Source organism: Urocitellus parryii, chromosome 10 (assembly GCF_045843805.1).
Source record: "Urocitellus parryii isolate mUroPar1 chromosome 10, mUroPar1.hap1, whole genome shotgun sequence".
Taxonomy (NCBI): Eukaryota; Metazoa; Chordata; class Mammalia; order Rodentia; family Sciuridae; genus Urocitellus; species Urocitellus parryii.
Genome location: NC_135540.1, coordinates 114,502,923 through 114,525,208, shown reverse-complemented (window position 1 = coordinate 114,525,208; position 22,286 = coordinate 114,502,923). Strand labels below are relative to the sequence as shown.

General features: G+C 38.7%; 1 protein-coding gene across 2 annotated transcripts in view; it reads right to left on the bottom strand.

Annotated features, from left to right (window-relative positions):
• Nucleotides 1-21,217, bottom strand: part of Pds5a (PDS5 cohesin associated factor A) — a 140,104-nt gene extending 118,887 nt beyond the window's left edge. The window contains exons 1-2 of one of the 2 annotated variants that reach the window (XM_026385608.2): nucleotides 21,112-21,217; nucleotides 20,084-20,261 (exon numbers count right to left, since the gene is read on the bottom strand). In XM_026385608.2, the coding sequence (XP_026241393.1) occupies nucleotides 20,084-20,221 (138 nt within the window). In that variant the 5' untranslated portion in view covers nucleotides 20,222-20,261; nucleotides 21,112-21,217. The remainder of the gene's footprint in view (nucleotides 1-20,083; nucleotides 20,262-21,111) is intronic. The other variant, XM_026385599.2, reaches the window with a different exon arrangement.
• Nucleotides 21,218-22,286: the final 1,069 nt, after the last annotated feature.

The following is a 22,286-nucleotide window of genomic DNA, read 5'->3' as shown; positions in this document are numbered from 1 at the left end:
TAGACAATTCCATAATCACAGTTTGAGGTTTAATCACCCCTTCTCAACAAAAGAGCTAAAAAAAAAAAAAAAAGTAAAGTTAACAATCTCAGTCTTCCTACCTAAATGATACAAACTGACCCAGAATACTAATCCCAAAACAGCAAAATACACATTCTTCCCAGTTATACCATATGTTTGACAAGATAGGTCATACACTGAGCAAAACCCCCAAATCTTTTAAATGTATTTATTTGTTTTTACTATAAACATTAACTCCTGTTAACTGTACAAATTAATGGGTTTCACAATGACATTTCATGTTTCAATTATATCTACCCTCCCTACTCTTGCTTTCCCCTTTGGACCCCTTTCTCTTCCCTAATAGTTCCTTTTCTACTTTCAGGTCATCTTTATTTTTCCATGTCTATATATGAGGGAAAACATGATACTTGTCTTTCTGTGTCTGGCTTATATCACTTAACATAATGATCTACAGTTCAATCCATTTTCTTGAAAATAACATGATTTCATTCTTCTTTATTTCTGAATAATACTCTATCGTGCCTATATAACATGCTTTCTTAATCCATTCATCAGCTGACAGGCACCCAGGCTGATTCCACAGATTGGCTATTGTGAACAGTGCTGCAATACAGAGATATATAGAAAAAGACATCTTAATAGATTTCAAAACCTATTAATAGCACTGGGGTTGTGGCTCAGTGTAGAGTGCTTTCCTAGCATGCACAAGGCAGTGGATTTGATTCTCAGTACCACATAAATGTAAAATAAAGATATTGTGTCCACCTAAAACTAAAAAATAAATATTAAAAAAAACTATTAATAGATTTTAAAAATACAGAATAAATTTTTTATCCACAGTAGAATTCAATTAGAAGTGATTAACAATCAGATAATTACAAATATTTATAAGTTAGAAGGATTGGTATTCCCATCTAATAGGCATGAGACATCTCTCCAAAGAATTATCTAGTCTAAAAGAGCAACAGTGCTGAAACTGAAAAACCCTGAGTTAGAAAACCCAAACTAAGTAGAAGGAAAGAAATGATAAAGAACAGAACTTAATGAAATAGAAAACTAACAAAACCAAAAGTTAGGTCTTTAGAAAGAACCAGAGTTGATAAACCCCTTCCTAAACAGATTTTAAAAAGATAGCCCAATATAAGCAATGTAAACAGAGAATTATAGCAGCTCAGTTCACAAGAGCTAAACCATGGAATCAACCTAGATGTCCTTCAACAGATGAATGGATAAAGAAAACATGGTACATATAAACAATGAAATATAACTCAGCCTTAAAGAAGAATGAAATTATGGCATCTGCAGGTAAATGGATGGAACTATAGAGAATATTATGCTAAATATAATAAGCCAATCCCCCAAATCCAAAACCTGAATGTTTTCTCTGATAAGTAGGGGGCTGATCCATGGTGGGGGGTATAGGGAAAAATCAAAGAACTTTGTATTGTGCAGAGGAGAGGTGGGGCTGTGGGGATGGGGAGAATGAGACAAACATTATTAATACATGTATGATTACACTACTGGTATGACTCTACACCATGTACAGCCAGAGGAATGAAAAGCTGTGCTCCATTTGTGTACAATGTGTCAAAATGCATTCTATTGTCATGTATAACTAATAAGAACAAATTAAAAAATTAAAAATTAAAAAAAGATAATAGGGCTGGGGTCGTGGCTCAGTGGAAGAGCCTAGCATGTATGAGGCCCTGGATTCGATCCTCAGCATCACATAAAATAAATAGAGGTATTGTGTCCAACTACAATTAAAAAAATAAATATTAAAAAACAATAAAGGCTGGGCATGGTAGTACACACCTGTAATCCTAGCAACTCAGGAGGCTGAGGCAGGAGGATTTCAAATTGGAGGTTAGCCTCAGCAATTTGGTGAGACTTTCAGCAACTTAGCAAGACATTGTCTCAAAACAAAAAATAAAAATAAGGGCTGGGGATATAGCTCAGTTGGTAGAGTACTTGCCTCGCATGCAAGGTTCAATCCCTAGCACCATAAATGAATGAATGAATGAATAAAATTGACAATGTAGCTCAGTGGTAAAGTTCCCCTGGGTTCAGTTCCCAGTACACACACACACACACACACACACACACACACACACACACACACACTCTCTCTCTCTCTCTCTCTCTCTCTCTCTCTCTCTCTCTCTCTCTCTCCTTGAAATTATATCACATTCATTGTTGGGAGGAAAGTAAAACAGTACAACCAATTTAGGAGAGTGGCAGCTGCTTATAAAAACAATCCATTTTATAACCCTATGATTACACTCCTAAGTATTTTCCCAAGATAAAGCCTATATTCAACAGAAAACTTGTACAGGAATGTTCATAACACCTTTATCCATAAGTGTAAACTGCAAGCAATCCTAAACATCAACAAGAGAGTGGCAAAACAAATTGGCATATTCATACAATAGAATAATAATTAGCTATAAAAAGTTACAAACTAACAATATATACAACATGGTTGAATTTCAGAAAGATGTGAAAGAGGGCCTGCACAAGAGTACATACTAGCTGGATAAGGTGTTGCACACCAGAAATCCTACCTATTTGTGAGGTTGAGGAAGGAGTTTTAGCCAAACTGGGCAACTCATCAAGATTCTGGTCTCAAAAGTTTTTTAAAAAGGTTGAGAGCTGGTCGTGGTGACACAGGCCTTTAATCTCAGTGACTTGCAAGTGTAGGAGGACTGTAAGACTGAAGCCAGCGAGACTGCATCAAAATCTAAAAAGGGACTGGGGATGTACTTCAGGGGGAGAGCACTTTTAGGTTCAATACCCAGTTTTGGGAGGTAAAAAAATAAAAGGGTTGGGGATTTAACATAGTAGTTGAGGCCCTGGGTTGTATCCCAATATCATTACAAAAGAAACTAAGCTTAAAAAAAAATAAATCAGAAAAATGGTTGCCTACATAGGGGTGATATAAGGGAAGGGAATGACTGAGGCATGAGGGAACTTTTGTGGTGATGGTAATGTTCTATTATCCCCTCACCCCCTGTACTGGGGATTGAACCCAAGGGCACTCAGCCACTGAGCCACATCCCCAGCCCTATTTTGTATTTTACTTAGAGACAGGGTCTCACTGAGTTGCTTAGCATCTTGCTTTTTGCTGAGGTTGGTTTTGAACTTGTAATCCTCCTGCCTTAGCTTCCTAAGCCACTGAGATTATAAGTGTGCACCACCATGCCGGGAAGTTCCATGATCTTGTTAAGAGTTTGAGTACACAAGAGTATGCATCTGTTAAAAAAAAAAAAACTCATCAGGGGGCTGGGATTGTGGTTCAGTGGTAGAGCGCTTGCCTAGCACATGTGAGACACTGGGTTTGATCCTCAGCACCACATAAAAATAAAATAAATGTACTTAAAAAAAATAAACTCATCAGATGTAACAATTAATGTATCTGCTTTGCACTGTTTTACCCTTCTTCCCCCCAAAACTGTAAACTGATACTGAATTCTTTTTGCTGAACTGGGGACTCAATTCAGGGCCTCATGCATGCTGAGCTACATCCTCAGTTCTGTGTGTGTGTGTGTGTGTGTGTGTGTGTATGAGCCCTTATTATTTATTTATTTATGTGCAGTGCTGAGAATCAAACCCAGTGTCTCACATTCGAGGCAAGTACTCTACCACTGAGCTGCATCCCCCCAGCTCTTTAAAAAAAAAAAAAATTTTTTTTAAAGACAGTCTCACTAAATTGCTCAAGCTGATCTTGTTTCATTCTTCCTGCCTCACCCTCCCAAATAGTTCTGGTATTACAGGTTTGTACCACTAAGCCCAGGTGAACTTTTTTTTTGGCAACGGGGATTGAACCCAAGGGCACATCACCACTAAACCACAACCCCAGCCCTATTTTTTATTTTATTTAGAGACAGGGTCTGAGTTGCTTAGCACCTTGCTTTTGCTGAGGCTGGCCTTGAACTTGTGATCCTCCTGCCACAGCCCCCAGAGCCACTGGGAGGGATTACAGGTGTGCACCACTACACTAATTATGATTAATTAATCATAATCATACTGAAGTGCTTAGGAGTGAAATGTACTAATAACTGCAACTTACAGTGAAATACATTTTAAAAACTGATTGATGAGACTGGGGATACGACTCAGTTGTACAGTGTTTGCTTAGGATGCACAATCTGCGTTCAATCCTCAGCACCAGATACACACAAAAGAGAGATTAATGAATGACACATACAAATTGATAAGGCAAAGTATAGAGAACACAGCTCAACCAGACTAAAATTGATTAGTTCCCCAAACTAAAAGCCTAACAAAAGAGAGGTTTATTTCTTGTCATAAATTATAATTCACTTCCTCAGAGTCTACTATTCTTTTATACATAATGTCCAGCACTCAGTCTAAAACAAGGGGTAATGGTTACTACTGTCAAGAGATAAGTCAACTAGAGCCAGAGGTGGCCCAAATGTTAAAGCTATCAGGAAGGGGCTTTAAAATAACAACTGGAGGTGTAGTCCAGTGGTAGTGTGTGTATGCATGAGGCAATGGATTCAATTCCCAGCACCAAAAAAGAAAAACAAACACTTATGATTATTAGTATGTTTAAAGGTATAGTGGGGGGAAAAGGTATACTGGAAAAGGTGGACAACATTCATAAACAAGGGGAATTTGGGCAGAGAAATGGATACTCTTCTAAACTATCAAACAATGTCAAGATGAAAGAAAGAAAAGATTAGGAATGAATCCTTTAAGAAATAATGTTTGATAAACCTTGGCAATATGTGGGAGAAAAGGTACACTCATACATTGCTAGTGGGGCAGCAAATTGGTGCAACTACTATGGAAAGCAGTATGGAAATTCCTCAGAAAACTTGGAACGAAACCACCATTTGACCCAGTTATCCCACTTCTTGGTATATAACCAAAGGACTTAAAATCAGGATAATACAGTGTCACACCACATCAAGTTAATAGCAGCTCAATTCACAATAGCTAAGCTATGGAACCAACCTAGGTGCCCTTCAGTAGATGAATGCATAAAGGAAATGTGGTATATATACAATGGAATATTACTTGGCCACAAAAAAGAACAACTTTATTACTTTTGCTGGTAAATTAATGGATCTGGAGACTATAATGCTACACAAAATAAGCCAATCCCCAAAAAACCAAAGGTCAAATGTACTCTCTGATATGTGGACGTTAACATACAACAAGTGGGCAGGGGAGAACAGAAGTTCAGTAGATTAGACAAAGGGGAAAAAAGGGAAGGGTGGGGTAACAGGAATAGGAAAGACAGTGGAATGAATCTGACTTAACTTTCCCATGTACATATATGAATACACCATAGTGAATCTCCACATCATGTACAACCACAAGACTGGAATCCTAATTAGAATAAGATGTATTCCATGCCTGTATAAATATGTCAAAATACACTCTACTATCATGTATAACTAAAAAGAATAAATTTTTAAATTAGGAGAAAAAAAGAGATAACAGTTGAATGTCTTTCAAAAATAACAAAAGATAAAACTATGAATCCAATAAATTCTAAGAATCCCAAAGGAGACATAGTAAAAAAAAAAAAAAAAAAAAAAAAAATCCTGGGGCTAGGGTTGTGGCTCAGTGGCACAGCACTTGCCTAGCATGTCTGAAGCACTGGGTTCGATTCTCAGCACCACATATAAATAAATAAATAAATAAATAAATAAATACAGGTCCATCAACAACTAAAAATTTTTTTTTTTTCACTCGGTCAATAAAATATTGCCAGGTGCAGTGGCACATGCCAGGATCTTGGAGGCTGAGGCAGTTTGAGGAGGATCCCAAGTTCATTTGAGACCAGCCTCAGCAACTTAGCAGGGACCTAAGCAGTTTAACAAAACTCTGTCTCAAAAAAGGGGGGTGGGGGACTGAGGATGTGTTTCAGTGGTTAAGTGTTCCTGGGTTCAATCCCCAGTATGAAAAAAAACGAAAGAAAATCTTTAAGACAATCAGAAAATAAGGCAATCTCTCTTACTAGAGCAATTTATTTATTTGAAATGTTCTGTTAAACTACCATCATATATTTCAAGCATTCCCATTTTGCAAATAATTAAAGTGAAGTGAAAAGTAATAAAGCCATATGAAGAGTTCATTTTTTAATCATTCAGAAGTTCCATAGGGATCAATGTAGATTAATACAGAATTCTAAATAATTTGTCACCAGACGAGGTAGAAGATGTTCTGGTATACATAGCTACCTGCCTTTTAAATAAATTCAATTATTTTTCGGATAGATTTCACTTTAAAATAATTGGGAAACAAAGGTTGTTTCTGGGCAGAACTTATCTATTTAATTTTGGCGATGGTGAGAATTGAACCCAGGACTTTGTGCATGCTAGACAACTACTCTACCACTGAAGCACATTCCCCAGTGCTGGCAGAACTTAACGTAAAACATCTGTATCTAATTTTAAAAATCCTTTGTACAAAACTTTTGAGAAAAGCTAATGACATTTAACAATAAGGAAACTCAAATGTATTTCTGGGATTCTCGGTGTATTTTTTTTCTGTCTTAAGATCACCTAAGGGGCTTATTTAAAATATGGGAAGAGGTAAAAAAAAAAAAAAAAAAATTCAGATAACTAAGCTACTCCTATACTTAAATTTGCATGAGGCAATCAGGTGGGACCTGTTACTGGGTATCTGATTCTTTATAAAAACACTATACGAGCATACTACAGGGACACAGCCACATCAATGTTTATAGCAGCACAATTCACAATAGCTAGAATGTGGAACCAACCTAGATGCCCTTCAATAGATGAATGGATTAAAAAATGTGGCATTTATACACTATGGAATATCACTCAGCATTAAAAAATAACAAGATCATGGCATTTGCAGGGAAATGGATGGCATTAGAGCAGATTATGCTAAGTGAAGTTAGCCAATCCCTAAAAAACAAATGCCCAATGTCTTCTCTGATATAAAGGGGGTGACTCAAAATGGGATAGGGAGGAAGAGCATGAGAAGAAGACTACACTAAATAGGGAAGAGAGGTGGGAGGGAAAAAGAGGGAGAAGGGGAGTTGCACGGAAGATGGAAGGAGAACCTCATCATTATACAGAATACATGTATGATGTTGTGATGAGAAAAAGAAAAAAAAAGTGTGTCACATTAGATTGGATAGAGAGAAATGATGGGAGGGGAGGAGCAGGGGGATAGGAAGGGCAGCAGAATAGAATAGACATTATGATTGCTATATATATATAGGTGACTCTATGACCAGTGTCATTCTGCAATCTGTACAATTAGAAAAATGAGAAATTATACCCCAATGATTCAAATGTATGAATTGCCAAGATCATTGTAATGTCATGTGTAGCTAATAAAAAAAATAAAATTAAAAAAAAAAACACTATACGTGATATTCAGGAATTTTTTTCTCAGATTTTTACTCTGAAAACTATCAATCTAGATTAAAGCATGCTGGATATCTTCAAGATTTAGAATCCTCTGCATCCATTTAAAATGAGTGAATTGACAAGCTCACCTTGGCCTAATGGGCAATGACAAATCTAAAATTTAAAAAATAAAATAAAGCATTTGGGATTTACCATGTTAAAAAATACAGGAGGAAAAAAGGTGATAATGATGTGTTAAGGTTGCTTCACAAATGTACCACTCCAGTGTACAAGATTGGGGACAGGGTTGGGGACTCTCTGTACTTTCCACTTAATTTTGCTGCGAACCTAAAACTGCAGTTAAAAAAAAAGTCTATTTTAAAAAATGAACAACAAAAACATGTATAGAACAAGTGAGACAATGGCAGTGAGTTATATCCCTGCCACCAATCTGATAAAATAGCAGTTAAAGAAGTGAATAGACAAAATTACATAACATTATTCCAAAGAGATATAAAAAAAAAAAAAATTTCAGGGGCTGGGGATATAGTTCCATTGGTAGAGGGCTTGCTTAGCATGCACAATGACCTGGGTTCAATTGCCACACACACACAATTTTATTACTGCCTAATTTTTACCATCTTCTTCAAAGATATTCAGGTATGCGCTTCAAGAAGACATATTTTATAAATAACTTCAACCAGAAACAAAATAGCCTCTTTATATACACTAACTCAATCTTCATGAAGCTTAAGAAAAATACTTTTATTCAGTGGTTTTCTTTTTGAAGAAATTCACCTCTACCTATTTCATAACAGTTAGACAAAGGATATTCAATTCAAATTGAATTTACTTGAAATTATAGGTCATTTATACACAGCCACTGAACTTAAAAATTTTCAAATATTAACAAAATGAAATAATTGCATCAATGTACTACTAATGCTTACCAAAAACTTTCACTACAGAAATGTTAGGATTTTTTTGGGGGGGGGTGGGGGAAGCACACATTGAATATATAAATTATAAAATCCAATTCATATTTTCATTAAATAATCTAGGTACATAAAATTCTACTAATCACTTTTTAAATTTTACTCACCTACAGCCTTCACATCTAGTATTAGACAACTAATCTCAGCAACTAACAGAGTTCAAAGAAAAGATGTCATCTGGTCAGGACATAGAATAATGACTCCACAAAATGGTCACAATTAAAGGGTAATGCTCACTGTAACTGACTAGTCTTTTGCTTTATTATTCATGTAAAACCACAATTTAGCACAACTCAAGTCAAATGCCTGAGTTGTTTTTCAAACTTTTGGTTTTTTTTTAAGAGACAGGGTCTCACTATGTTGTTGAAAGGCTGGCCCCACATTCATGGGTTCAAGTGATACTCCAGCCTCTGCCTTCTGAGTAGATAGTATTACAGATGCACACCACGGTGCCTGGCTTAGAAGCTTCCTGAATTGCCTTGAACAAACTTGTTAGACTTTTACATATGGCTTAAAAACCACTCATTCTTTTTTCCTTTTTTCATGAAGACATTCAACTGGACATATTTTCATGTGCCAGCAACCTTAGCAAAATTGCTTAAATTAAACATTTTAACTCCAAAAACAGAAACTAACAGAAATAGTATTCATTAAAGTCCTTAAACCTACTCTAATGTGAGCACCATAGAGATTTCTGATATAAATATATAAATCATGGGATTGGCCTTAAACACACCAATATTACTTATTTTACATATAACTTTTAGTAAACCTACACTTAATTTCTATTTAATTCAAGGTTATGAATTAAGATCTGAGTGAGGCTTGAAGTTTCAACATTATCTCTATTACTAAAATTCCATCCCTATCCTCATGTATTCAAACTAAATAGTTTGAATTCCAGCCCCTTTAAAAAAAATTTTTTTTTTGTAGTTGTAGATGGACAGCATGCCTTTATTTATTTTTATATGTGCTGAGGATCAAACCCAGGGACTCACAAGTGCTAGGCAAGTGCTCTGCCATTGAGCTACAGCCCAGCCCCACCTTTGATCAACATATAATAATTGTTCACATTTTACCATATGATATTTAGTACACCAAACTGGAGTAGTTAACATATGTATCACTTTAAATATTTATCACTTCTTTGTGCCAAGGATGCCTCAAATTCTCTTCTAGCTACTTCAACATATATAATACTTTATTGTTTTAACTGTAGTCAATAAAACATCAGAACTTATTCTTCCTAATATTGTTAGCATTGTACCTGCTGACCAATCCCTCCCTCGGCTCCACCCTGGTAGCCATTATATTACTCTCAACTTTTATGATAGCAACTTTTAAAGATTCTACATGTGAATGAGATGACGCAGTGTTTTTCTTTCCTTCTGTGCCTAACTTATTTCACTTAATGTATTCTAGGTTCATCCATGCTATTGCAAATAAAAGGTTTTTACCTTTTTCATGGTTGAACAGTATTCTACAGTATGTATATGTGTGGGTGTATAAACACTTAAGATAGGTGAAGAAAATGGATTATTCAACCATAAAAGAAGGATATATTGTAACGTTACAACATGGATGAACCTTGAGGACATTATACTAAGTGAAATAAGCCAGTTACCAAGGGCGGGGAAAAATGCTGCTTAAGTCTACCTATTAAGTATCTAAAATAATCAAACTTGGAAACAGAAGAGAAGGCACAATAGTGGATACCAGGAGCTGAGATAAGGGGAAAAAAAGTTACTTAATAGGTAAAGTTTCAGTTTGCAAGGAAAAAAGTTCCAGATATCTGTTGCACACAATATACATATAATTAACACTACTGTACACCTAAAATGGTTAACATATGTATTTATTCATATATAAAATATTACATACACATGTACAAATATATATTAATATATGTACTCACACATATATACAAACATACATTTTGTTCCCCCAGTACTAGGGACTGAACTCGGGGGCACCCTTCCACTGATCTATATCCCCAGCCTCTTTTATATTTATTTTCAGAAAAGGTTTTATTAAATTACCCAGGCTGGCCTTGAACTTGCAATCCTACTGCCTAATCCTCCCAAGCTGCTAGAATTACAGGAGTGTGTCATCACACATGGTCCTTCCCCAGATTTAAATAGGTCATTTTTTCCAAGGAGCCCTATTTCTAATTTTACTAGAGAATGGTGTTTATAAATCAAGATTTGACATTGTGTTTGCATTACTATTAAGATATAATTTCTATAGGTTTTTTAGATTAATACAGAATTAGAAAATAGTTTATTTAATCAATATATCAATCAATCAAGTGTTCAGTCTGATACTTCCAATTGCAATTCAGCACCAGAGTTCTAATCCTTTCTCCATTCCATATTTGTATCTCCTTTTTTTCTACAGTAAAAACCCTGGTTTCCCATAACATGGATGAACTTATTATCAGTACTATCTTACTGTGAGAATACACTAAATTCAGATCTTCTTTACCAGTATCCTTTAGAAGACTTTATTTCTTTTTTCTTTTTATTTTTTTAATATTTACTTTTTAGTTGTAGTTGGACACAATACCTTTATTTCACTTATTTATTTTTATGTGGTGCTGAGGATCGAACCCAGGGTCCCGTATGTGCAAGGCGAGCGCTCTACCGCTGAGCCATAACCCCAGCCCCATCTTTTTTTTTTAATAGTGCTGAGAATAGAACCCAGAATATCATGCATGCTAAGCACACACTTTCTCCTACTGAGCTATGTCCCCAGCCCACAAGATTTCTTTTTTTTTTTTTTTGATACGGGGGTTTGCACCCAAGGGCACTTTACCACTGAGCTATATCCTGAATCCTATCTATCAATGGTACCAGGGATTAAAACCAGGGGCACTTAGCCACAACCCATCCCTTTTCATTTTTTTATTTTGAGATAGGGTCTTACTAAGTTGCTTAGGGCCTCACTATATTGCTGAAACTGAACTCAAACTTGTGATCTTCCGGCTTCAGCCTCCTAAGTCACGGGGATTACACGCGTGTGCCACTGCACCCAGCTCCCAAGATTTCTTTCTTTTTTCTTTTTTTTTAAGTATTTATTTTTTACCTATAGGTGGACACAATACCTTTCATCTTTATATTTATGTGGTGCTGAAGATCGAACCCAGTGCCTCACAAATGCTAGGTGAGTGCTGTACCTCTGAGCCATAACCCAGCCCCCAACATTTCTTTACTGTTCTTTTTGTCGCATAAAGGGTACATAAAGTACCATGTTTGTGAGTTACTTGAATTTACTTTTTTAAAATATTTTTTTAGTTATACATGGACACAACATCTTTATTTTGCTTATTTATTTTTATGTTGTGCTGAAGATCGAACCCAGGGTCTCACATGTGCGAGGTGCGTGCCCTACCGCTAAGCCACAACCCCAGCTCGAATTTGAATTATTTTAATATACAGTTAATTTCTTTACGGTTGTATTCCATTTACGTATCTATGTTTATTTATTGGTGGTGGCCTTTTTCATTTCCACTGACAAACATTTTTATTATGGTTAAAACAAACAAACAGGGCTGGGGATGTGGCTCAAGCGGTAGCGCGCTCGCCTGCCATGCGTGCGGCCCGGGTTCGATCCTCAGCACCACATACCAACAAAGATGTTGTGTCCACTGAGAACTAAAATAAATATTAAAAATTCTCTCTCTCTCTCTCTCTCTCTCTCTCTCTCTCTCTCCTCTCTCACTCTCTCTTTAAAAAAAATAAAAAAAAAAAACATAAAATAACCAGGTATGTTATTGCATGCCTGTAATTCAGCTACTTAGGAGGCTAAAGCAGAAGGATTGCAAATTTCAGCCTGGGCAACTTAGTGAGACCCTGTCTTAAAATTTTAAAAAAGGGCTTAAAATTTTTAAAAAAAAATGCTCAGCTGGGTTCAATCCCTAGTAGCAAAATAAACAAATCTGGACCAAGGAAAACAAAATGAAGAATACCTTATACTAGAAAATAATGTGCTTTAAGACTCATAGACATGTCAAAAGGATACTAGATGTTTCAAAAAGACACCAGAGCCAGCACACATATTTGGGACAATTTGAGTCTGAAAAGGAATAAAGACATTAATATAATTCATTAAAAAAAATAAATAATCTAAGACATGTGACCCAATGATACAAAGGGAAATAAATATACAATACTATTTTAGTATATTTGCCCCCCAAAAAAGTTTAACCTAAGTCTAAGCATGAGGAAATGAGATAAATCCAATTACGGAATTACTATAAGATATATGACATGAAAGCTTCAAAAGTGTCTTGTTAAGGAAGCCTTCCCTCTCCCAATAAGTGGAAGGACTACCTAGTCTAAGAGATTGGGGATATAGCTCAGTGATGGAGCACCTAACTATCATGCACAAGGCCCTGGGTGTTCGAGCCCAGGAGTTCAAGTTTAAGGCCAGCCTAGGCAATATAAATGAGACCCTCCCCTTCTTAAAAAAAAAAAAATCCTACAACTTTTTTTTACAGCTTTTTAACTTTACAAATCAAGCTAGGTGCCTGTGAATATATACTATTGTTTTTGAAATAAAATGCTTTTCAAATTTGTAACTACAAAGTAAACAATCAGTACACTTTGACTTGTCATGAGAACTCCTATGGCATATTAAAGATGGCTACAAATTCTTTCCTACTTCTTCCATTAAAAGGTGAATAGGGATGGACGCCTAGCTCAAAGGTAGTACATTTATCTAAATGTGTTCAATCCCCAGCACCACAAAAAATAAGGTAGAGTCAACTTTTTCTCCCCTTGAATGTAAGTTGGGCTGATTAATCAATACAGTAAGGTAGAAGTGATACTACCAATCCTAGATTAAGTACTGGCAACAATGGTGTCTTGGAGACAAGTCCAGCTACTCTGGTGGAGAAACCCTAAGACTACATCATAAACAGGAAAAGGAGCAGCTGACTACAAACTTTCAACTATTGTCACTAAGACCATCAAACGTTTAAGTGAAATGTCATATATGGTGGCTCATGCCTGTAATCCCGGTGACTCCGAGGGTGAGGTAGAAGGATCACAAGTTCAAGTCCAGCCTTAGCAACTTAGGGAGATCCTGCCTCAAAATAAAAAATAAAAACTGGGTGTAGTGGCATATGCGTGTAATCCCAGTGACTCAGGAGGCTGAGGCAGAAGGATTGTTGAGTTCAAAGCCAGCCTTGGCAACTTACGAAGCTCTAAGCAACTTAGTGAGTCCCTGTCTCTAAAATATAAAAAGGTCTAGGGATGTGGTGCAGTGATTAAGCACCCCTCAATTCAATCTCTAGTACCAAATAATAATAAATAAAAATAATAAATAAAAAGGTTAGGAACGTTGTTCAGTGGTAAAGTGCCCCAGAGTTTAACACCCAGTAACAAAGGGAAAGAAAAAAGTGTTTAAATGAAACTACTGTGGATTCTATAGATCAGCCTAATTACCAATAGATTATCAACAAGTGTGCCTAGCACCCAAAAAAAAGTATATGCAAGCCAAACCCTGTCTGAATTTATGTTCCACAAAACTGTGATGTAATAAAAACTGCTTACAAGAGCCAAAAGTGACAATTGAGGAATGATGCAGAAACAAAATGTGGTCCATACACACAATGGAATACTATTCAGTCTTAAAAAGGAAAGAAATTCTGACACATGTTACAAGATGGATAAACCTTGAAGACATTATGCTAAGTAAAATAAGCCTATCACAAAAGGATAAATATTGCATGGTTTTACATACATGAGATTTCATGTATTTTAGAGTAGTTAAATTCATAGAGAGAAAAAGTAAAACAGTGATTACCAAGGACTGGGGGAAGGGAATAATGGGAGTTAGTGTTTAAGGGGTACAGTATCAGTTGGCGAAGATGAAAAAGTTCTCTGGAGATGGTTTGGTAGTAATGGTTGCATAACAATATGAATGTCCTTAACATCACATAAATATAAACTTAAAAATAATTAAAATGACAAGGACAATGGCACAAATCTTAATCCCAGTTACTCAGGAGGCCGAGGCAGAAGATCACAAGTATGAGGCCAGACTGAGCAACTTGCCAATGTCCTAAGCAAATTGGCAAGATCCTTCTCAAAATAAAAAATAAAAAGGACTGTGGATGAGGCTGGGGCTGGGGCTGTAGCTCAGTGGTAGAGCGCTTGCCTAGCATGGGTGAGGCACTGGGTTTGATCCTCAGCACCACATAAAAAGTAAATAAATAAAGTGATATATTTAAAAAAGGACTGAGGATATAGCTCAGTGGTAAAGCAACCCTGGGTTCAGTCCCCAGTACCAAAAATAAACAAATTAATTAATTAAATAGAACTGTGCCACACAAAGCATCACTTTACCAATGCATGTAGTTGAGGCTAAATTTTAGGACTCATTTTAAGAAATTTTGCCTCTCACCAAGCTAGTTGTGTACACCTATTATCCCAGCTAAGGCAGGAAGATTGCAAGTTTGAGGCCAGTTGTGTGAAACTTTAACATGTAAAAGTCTTAGCAGAATCTTCTAAATTAATAAAAATATTAAACCATATACACAGAATTTAGAGTTGAAATTATATACTTAATTATATGCAAAATTATCATACTATGTGGCAACTGGGGATAAGTAAAAATCATTCATGGAAGTAAAAATACTTTCTGGGATCCTTCTCGAGAGAAGAAAGGGGAAAGAATTTATGGCATTTTTGTTTCTAATAATCTATTATTCCCTTCACCCAACCTAGGTGTAATGAGGAAAAGGAAACACCCCGTGTTTAATCAAGACCACCATAACTTAATTCCTACTAAACTGTCAAACTGACTATAAAAAGTTGAAATGGGAGGAACAAAAATGGCTGATGAGAAAATTATAGAGAAATATGAAGAAAATATGCATGGTAGGAGAAAGGGGGGGTATATTTTCATAAAACTCTACTCTCTAATCTTTCCTTACTTTTAGCATCAAGGGAATAAATACTTTGATTTGATTCTGTGATAGGATAAATATGGTAGATCTGATTATAAAGTGGTAGCCACAATATTGCCTGGACCAAGAAAATAAGAGATGTAATTAAGAAACTTCACCCTGCCCATCTTTTCCTCCCACTCCCAAAATAGCAAGAGAGGAAAGAACAAAGTATTGTGTGGTACACATAGACCTATATAAGTATATGATCTAAGATAGATTATAGAGCTGGGGGAGAAGATGGCCATTTGAGATGCTTAAGGTAACAATGATACTGTCCTTCCAAACAATAAACTCAATGTAGCTTCCAAATGTCTGTCAATTAATATACATATACAATTTAACAGAAGTTAATAACAATTTTCAGTTTTGTGTAACTTGGATTGCTCACACCTCTTGCAGGACTAGTTTCTTCATCTAAAAAATTAGAACAAAACTAAATAACTCTAAATTAGCTTTTAGCTCTAAAAGTCTTAAGAATCTGTGTTATCATATCTGGGATGGAACCTTAGTGAGAATCCCCATCCAAAATTCTAATTCAAAAATGTTTTAAAATATTCCCTCACTTACAAAAATAAAAACACATTTCAATTCTAACATTAATACAAAGTATTCATTCATTCAACATATTGATACACAACAAATATCACATGTACCAGGTATTAAGCTAGGCCCTGGGAGAATATAAAAGTGAACAAAAGCAGATATGGTACTAGTATACATGAGTCTTACAGGGATGATGAGGAAATAAACCAAACAAACATATAGACAACTGTAATATTACAACTATAGTAAGTGACATGAAGATGTTAAGAGTATCTAATGGGAAATCTAAGAGACCTTCCTAAGAAGTTACAAATAAATGACTAGAGTGAAGTGGGAGGGGCAGGGGGGATAAGGAATCTGTCTAGACAGAAATGAACATGGTATGTTCAGGGAACTCACAGAAGATCAGTGTGAGTAGGTAGACATAACAAAAATATGTAAGTAGTTCCTTGGGAAAAGAAATTTGAAATTTCTAATATATGTAAGAATATCTTAGCTCTTCAAAAGATATAATGTTAACATTTATTTTCAAGAAAGTTTCAAATCTTCATAATAGTTTTTCCTCTAATTTTAAAAAAATGCACTAGGCCTGGTGGCATTCACCTCTAATCCCAGCTACAAAGGCAGGAGGATGACAAAATCAAGGACAGCCCAGAGCAATTTAGTAAGACGTGCCTCAGAATAAAGTTTAAAAAGGCAAGGATGTAGCTTAGTGGTTGATCACTTGCCTAACAAATGAAAGGTCCTGGGTTTAATCCCCAGTTCCACAAAAAAAAAAAACAAAAAAAAAACTGTTCTTTCTCTGCAAAAAGACCAAACTAAATTTCATTAACTTCCTTCTCTTTTCACATAGCCATGTTCAAATACTTGATAAAAATCACAGCTTCTTAGTTTTACTTCATTTAGATTCTGAAGAAGAAAACAAGCTAAACTGGGTACAGTGGCACATTCCCAACAATTTGGGAGGCTGAGGCAGAATGATTGTGATTGCAAGTTTGAGGCCAATCTGGGCAACAAGGCAGACATTCTGTCTCAAAACAAAAACTAAAGGACTGTGGATGCAACTTAGTGGTAAAGCATCCAGGGTTTCAAACCTGGGATTTAAAAAAAAAAAAAAAAAAAAAAAAGCAAGCAGCAAGTTATTTAAGAACCAAAATAAAAATGCTATTGCCCTGAGTCTGCCAGTATGCCCTATGATTGATAGTGATTAGTGATAAATGTTCCTAAGCCACTCTGGGCTTAACTTTTGTCATCTGTAAAGTAAGGATGGTTCCAGAATTTCTTTTAAAATCCTCTAACTTTAAAATTATGATTCTGCTGAAAATATGCTTGTTCCTTCTTAACAACTGAAGAGAATAAATCAAACATTTCTGGATTCCTTTGACCAAGATTTTACTTGCCTTTAAGCCCTCTATATTTATACAGCATTAGAAACTGTTGCTATGTTATAATAATAAACTACTGATTTATAAAATTTACCCATAACTAATGTTCTAATAAAAAAAAAAGCTGTCAAAATGTTAAAATAGTTAATATGGCTAAAAATCTACATAAAGGGCTGGGATTATGATCCTTGCCTAACATGTGTGAGGCACTGGATTCGATTCTCAGCACCACATACAAATAAATACAATAAAGATCCATCAACAACTAAAAAATATTTTTTAAAATCTACATTAAAAAAAATTCTGGACTGAGCAATGTGGCTCAGAGGAAAAGTGACTATTTAACATGCACAAAGACCTGGGTTTCATCACCAACACCATAAAACAACAACAATGAAGCCCTACAATGCCAATGAGACAATAATACTTTATATCAACAGGAATCCCTAAAAAGCACACTGTAAAACATACAAAAAGAAAAGCAGGAGGAATACACAATAAAAAGAATAACAAAATTTTGGCAGTTGGACATTCAAATTGGTTAAAATGTTATGTCAATTTAACTCCCAAAAGAACTTGTAACAAATAGCCTAACCCAATGCTCATCCTAGATTTGGTTATATGTCCACTTATAGTTAACAGTATTTCTGATACTGAACCTATTTCAAGTGGAAAATATAAAGATATAATTTTCCACTTTTTTTTTTAAAGAGAGAGAGACAGAGAGAGAGAAGAGAGAATTTTTTAATATTTATCTTTCAGTTTTTGGTGGACACAACATCTTTATTTTTATGTGGTGCTAAGAATCAAACCCAGCGCCCCCGCGCATGCCAAGCGAGCACATTACCTCTTGAGCCACATCCCCAGCCCCTAATTTTCCACTTTTAATCAATTATTCACCACTAGAATTCAGGGTGTGAATATTTTTAATTGGAAAATAAAATTTAACATCTATAAACTTCTTATTTAGCTTTATATTTCACAATTTTTCAGGTTCTCACTCAAAACACCTAGAATAACTTTAAGAAGCATCAATTAAATACCTCATTCCAGCAGGTTGGGAGGCTGAGGCAGGAGGACAAGTTGGAGGTCAGCCTCAGAAACCTAGTGAGATCCCCATTTCAAAACAAAAAACTGGGAGCTGGATGTGGTGGCATGACTGTAGTCCCAGTGACACGGGAGGCTGAGGCAAGAGGATTGAAAGTTCAAGGCCAATATCAGCAACTTAGCTAGACCCGGTCTCAAAACATAAAAAGGGCTAGGGATGTAACTCAGAGGTTAAACATCCCTAGGTTCAATACCCCCATAACAAAAAAAGGTGTGTGTGTGTGGGGGGGGGAGTCTAACTGAGTAATAGAATACCTTGGGTTCAATCCCCAGTACCCTGCTCCCAAAATTAAGTACCTCAATTCATGTCTAATCTTTGATATCAAAATTTGTTTTAGGCTGCAGAGTATAAATCAATGGTAGAATGCGTGCTTTAGCATGTGAGGCTCTGGGTTCAACCCCCAGTACCACTAAAAATTTGGAGAGGAAAAAAAAAAAAAAAGCTGTTTTAGTGAAACTGAGTCTTATCCCTTCCAAACAAACTGAAGAGTCTAATTAGATTTTAGAAACTATAGGAATACTTTAGAACAACACTGTATATACATTTACCAGGTACTATACTAAACTCTAAGAAAAAAAAGGCAAGATCAGTTCCCACAAATTCACCAAGTTGTTCAAGTAAGAAAAATCACCACGATTGTTTCTTCCGTCACCTCCCACCATTTCTGATTTTAACTTTGAAACTTCCCTTGAACATTCCTTATCTCTATCCCCACTGTCATAGCACTATTTGCAAGATTTTAACATCTTTTACCTAGACTACGGAGTTGAACATTTTCCTAGCTGATCTGCCTCAGGTCTTTCCCTAATCTAACCCAAATTGTGACAACCAAAATTCTCTGGCATTGTTTTTAATATTCCCTGGGGGGGCTGGGGATGTGGCTCAAGCGGTGGCCTGGAATGCATGCAGCCGGGTTCGATCCTCAGCACCACATACAAACAAAGATGTTGTGTCCGCTGAAAACTAAAAAATAAATATTAAAAATTCTCTCTCTAAAAAAAAAAAAAAAAATATTCCCTGGGGGTCAAAGCTGCCCTAATTGAGAACCACTGCTTCAAGATGATCACACAAGAATAGCTGTGACCACAATCTATGTCCATGGAATGGAAAGCAAAGAACTGATCAACTTAAAGTTGAAATTCACATGACCACCATACTTATACTAAATAAGTTGAGGTCTCATAAAAAGAGCAACACTCTTTCTTAAGCTCAAATAAACACAGGAACTTAAGTCATCACCTTAAGTCTGAATTTTGAAAAACTAGTACCTTCTGTCAATGTTTAAGCACACATCTGATTATCAACTTCTCAGATGCTGATGAAAACAGAAATGTTCCTAGGCAAATTACTGCCTTAACTTAAGAATGACAGCTACTTAAACAGTAGTCTCATAAAACGAAATATTCACGGGGTGTGTGTGGGGGGGAGTACTTTACAAACACCTGAATTCTTATGCTTGAAAAACAGTAAGATTTTCTTTAAAATCACACTCTTTTTTAATTTCCCGTAAGTCATTTTCCTACATAACTTATTCAAAGATGTATTCAAGACAGAACAAATACCTTTTAGAAGAGATAAAATGAGAAGAAAGGGGGGGGGGAGAGGAGACCTTGGCAGCTGAACTGTAAGGCCAGGCAGAGTAGTGCAGTAATACCACAGGAGACAGGGTCTGAAAAACATCTCGGAGTGCGAACAGTCTGTTCAGACCTTACCTTCAGTCGTTTGATCATCTCGTCCGTGGTGATCTTGTCGGTGATTTCCTTTACTCCCGGAGGGTAAGCGATCTTCCCGTCCGCACTCACGACGCCACACAGGGCAGTGGCAGGCTTGGGCTGCGCGGTGAAGTCCATCCTGGGGGACAACTTTTCTTTCACAGTCCTCTACCGGCCTCTATCGGTCAGAAAACCAAAGTTCAGCGGGAAAGGGGCGACTTTGTAACCTCTTTTTTCATTTCAAAAATCTCTAATCTGGAACGGGTTCTTTCTCCCCCGGGGCCGGGAACCCGGAGGCAGCCTGTTCATCCGCCCGGTCCCGGGGTCCGGACCCCACCGACGGCCCGTCGCCCACACCCGCGCCAGCCCGGGGCCCGCGGGGCTCCCGGGCACCAGCCACCACGGCCGCAGGAGGCGCCGAGCAGCGGCCAGAGTTTCCCATTCCGCCTTTCACAATGAAATGTACCCCCGAGCACCAAGGTCTTAAGTTTGTCGGCCGGGGGAGGCCGGCGAGGATCCCAAGGCCCCGTCTCGGCCAGAGAGCAGCACGGAGTCCCCACCCGGCCGTTCCCCTCCGGGAAAGGAGACGCGAGGCCTATAGGGCTCGGCTTAGGCCGCAAAACTAGGGACCCGACCGGACCCACACGCCGCGGCGGCTCCCGGGAACAAAACGCCCTTGCCCGGCTGAGATTCCGGGCCCGGGCAGTCCCCGCTGCGCTCCTGCCCCTCCCCTGTCCCGCTCCTCACCCCCGCGGGAGGGGAAAACAAGCCGCCCTCACCCCCAACCCCACGCCAGGAAGCGGCTGACGCGGCTCCGCACTTCACATTTTGTTCCTTCAACTTCGGCTGAGGGATCCCGGCGGCTTCTCTTGGCCCCGGCCACTGGGCGCCACCCGGCACCGCCGAGGCCTCAGCGGCACCTCCGGGCAACCCCGCCGGGCCTCGGACCCGCGCCCCCCCTCTGCTCTCCCCTTCCGTCCCCTCCCTCCACCAGCCGAGGGCGGGAGCCGAGCCGCCGCCGCCTTTACCTCCTACTCATGCGGGCGGAAGGTGCATCAAGCGCCCGGGCCTCTGTCAGGTGGTTGCGCCGCCGCCCCTCGTCGGGCTGCACACAAAGCGGCTCCGCGGGTCCCGCCGCCGCCGCCGCCGCCCGCCCGCCCGCCCCGGAGCGGCGCTGGGGCTGGCGGTGCCGAGAAGGAGCAGCCGCCGCGGGGGGAGACGCGGGGCGAGTATGCGCTGGGCGGGGAGACAGTGCCGCTCTCCGTCTGGCCGAGGAAGAGCAGCCTCGGAGAAGGCTCCTCCGGGAGCGTGTGCGCGTGTGTCCGCCCCGGACCCCCGCGGCCCGCCCGCCCGCACCTAGTGCCGACCCGGACCTGGACACCCCTAGACGCGGCGCGCGCCCGGCCGTCCGAGCCCCCGGGAGCCGGCGCGTCGTACACACACCGGCCGGTCACGCGAGCGGCGCGAGAGCACGCGAGAGCAGCGCGCGCGCCTCGCTCCCTCCCCTTCCTCCGCCGGCCGTGCCTCCGCCTCCCTCGGGCCCGAGACCGCCGCGCGGGGCGAACAGCGCCGCCACCCGGTTGGCGCCAAGACCTGCCCGCGCGGGGCGCCTCCGGGAGGACCGGACCCCAGAGGACGAGCGGAGGAGGAGCCCGGGTGGCGGGAAGCGAACCCCGTCCTCGCAGGGCCGCGCGGACGAGCAGGGCGAACAGAGCTTTCTTTAACCTTTCGCCGCCCACTTGAGTTCATGACTTTTGGAGTATCACCCTGAGGGACGTGGACAGAAGTAGTTGAAAAACGGTTAGTTACCCGGTGAAACGAACTGATTTCCTCCCCAGGGACACATCTACAAACTGAAGGAAAGTTTTGCAACATGGAACGACATGGGCTGCTGCTTAGTCTCTTATCTTCTGAGTTGTCACCAGAGTTCGTACCCTCCTCCACCGGAAACTTCTAAAATTAATATATTGAAAGCTGCAAAATATGAAAATAGCACTGAGATAAGTTCTTGAGGTATGGTCTTTGGACTACTGGCTTCCCTATCACTTCGGCTACTAATCAGAATCTCCCAGTGGAACCCAGAATTATTTTTTTCTTTTTACAAATTTTTACAAAATTTTTTTACAATTTAGCGAGATGGTTCTTGTAGATATGGAAAACCTCGCTTGTTTATTTTGTTTTATGTTTTAAATGTGCCAAGGAT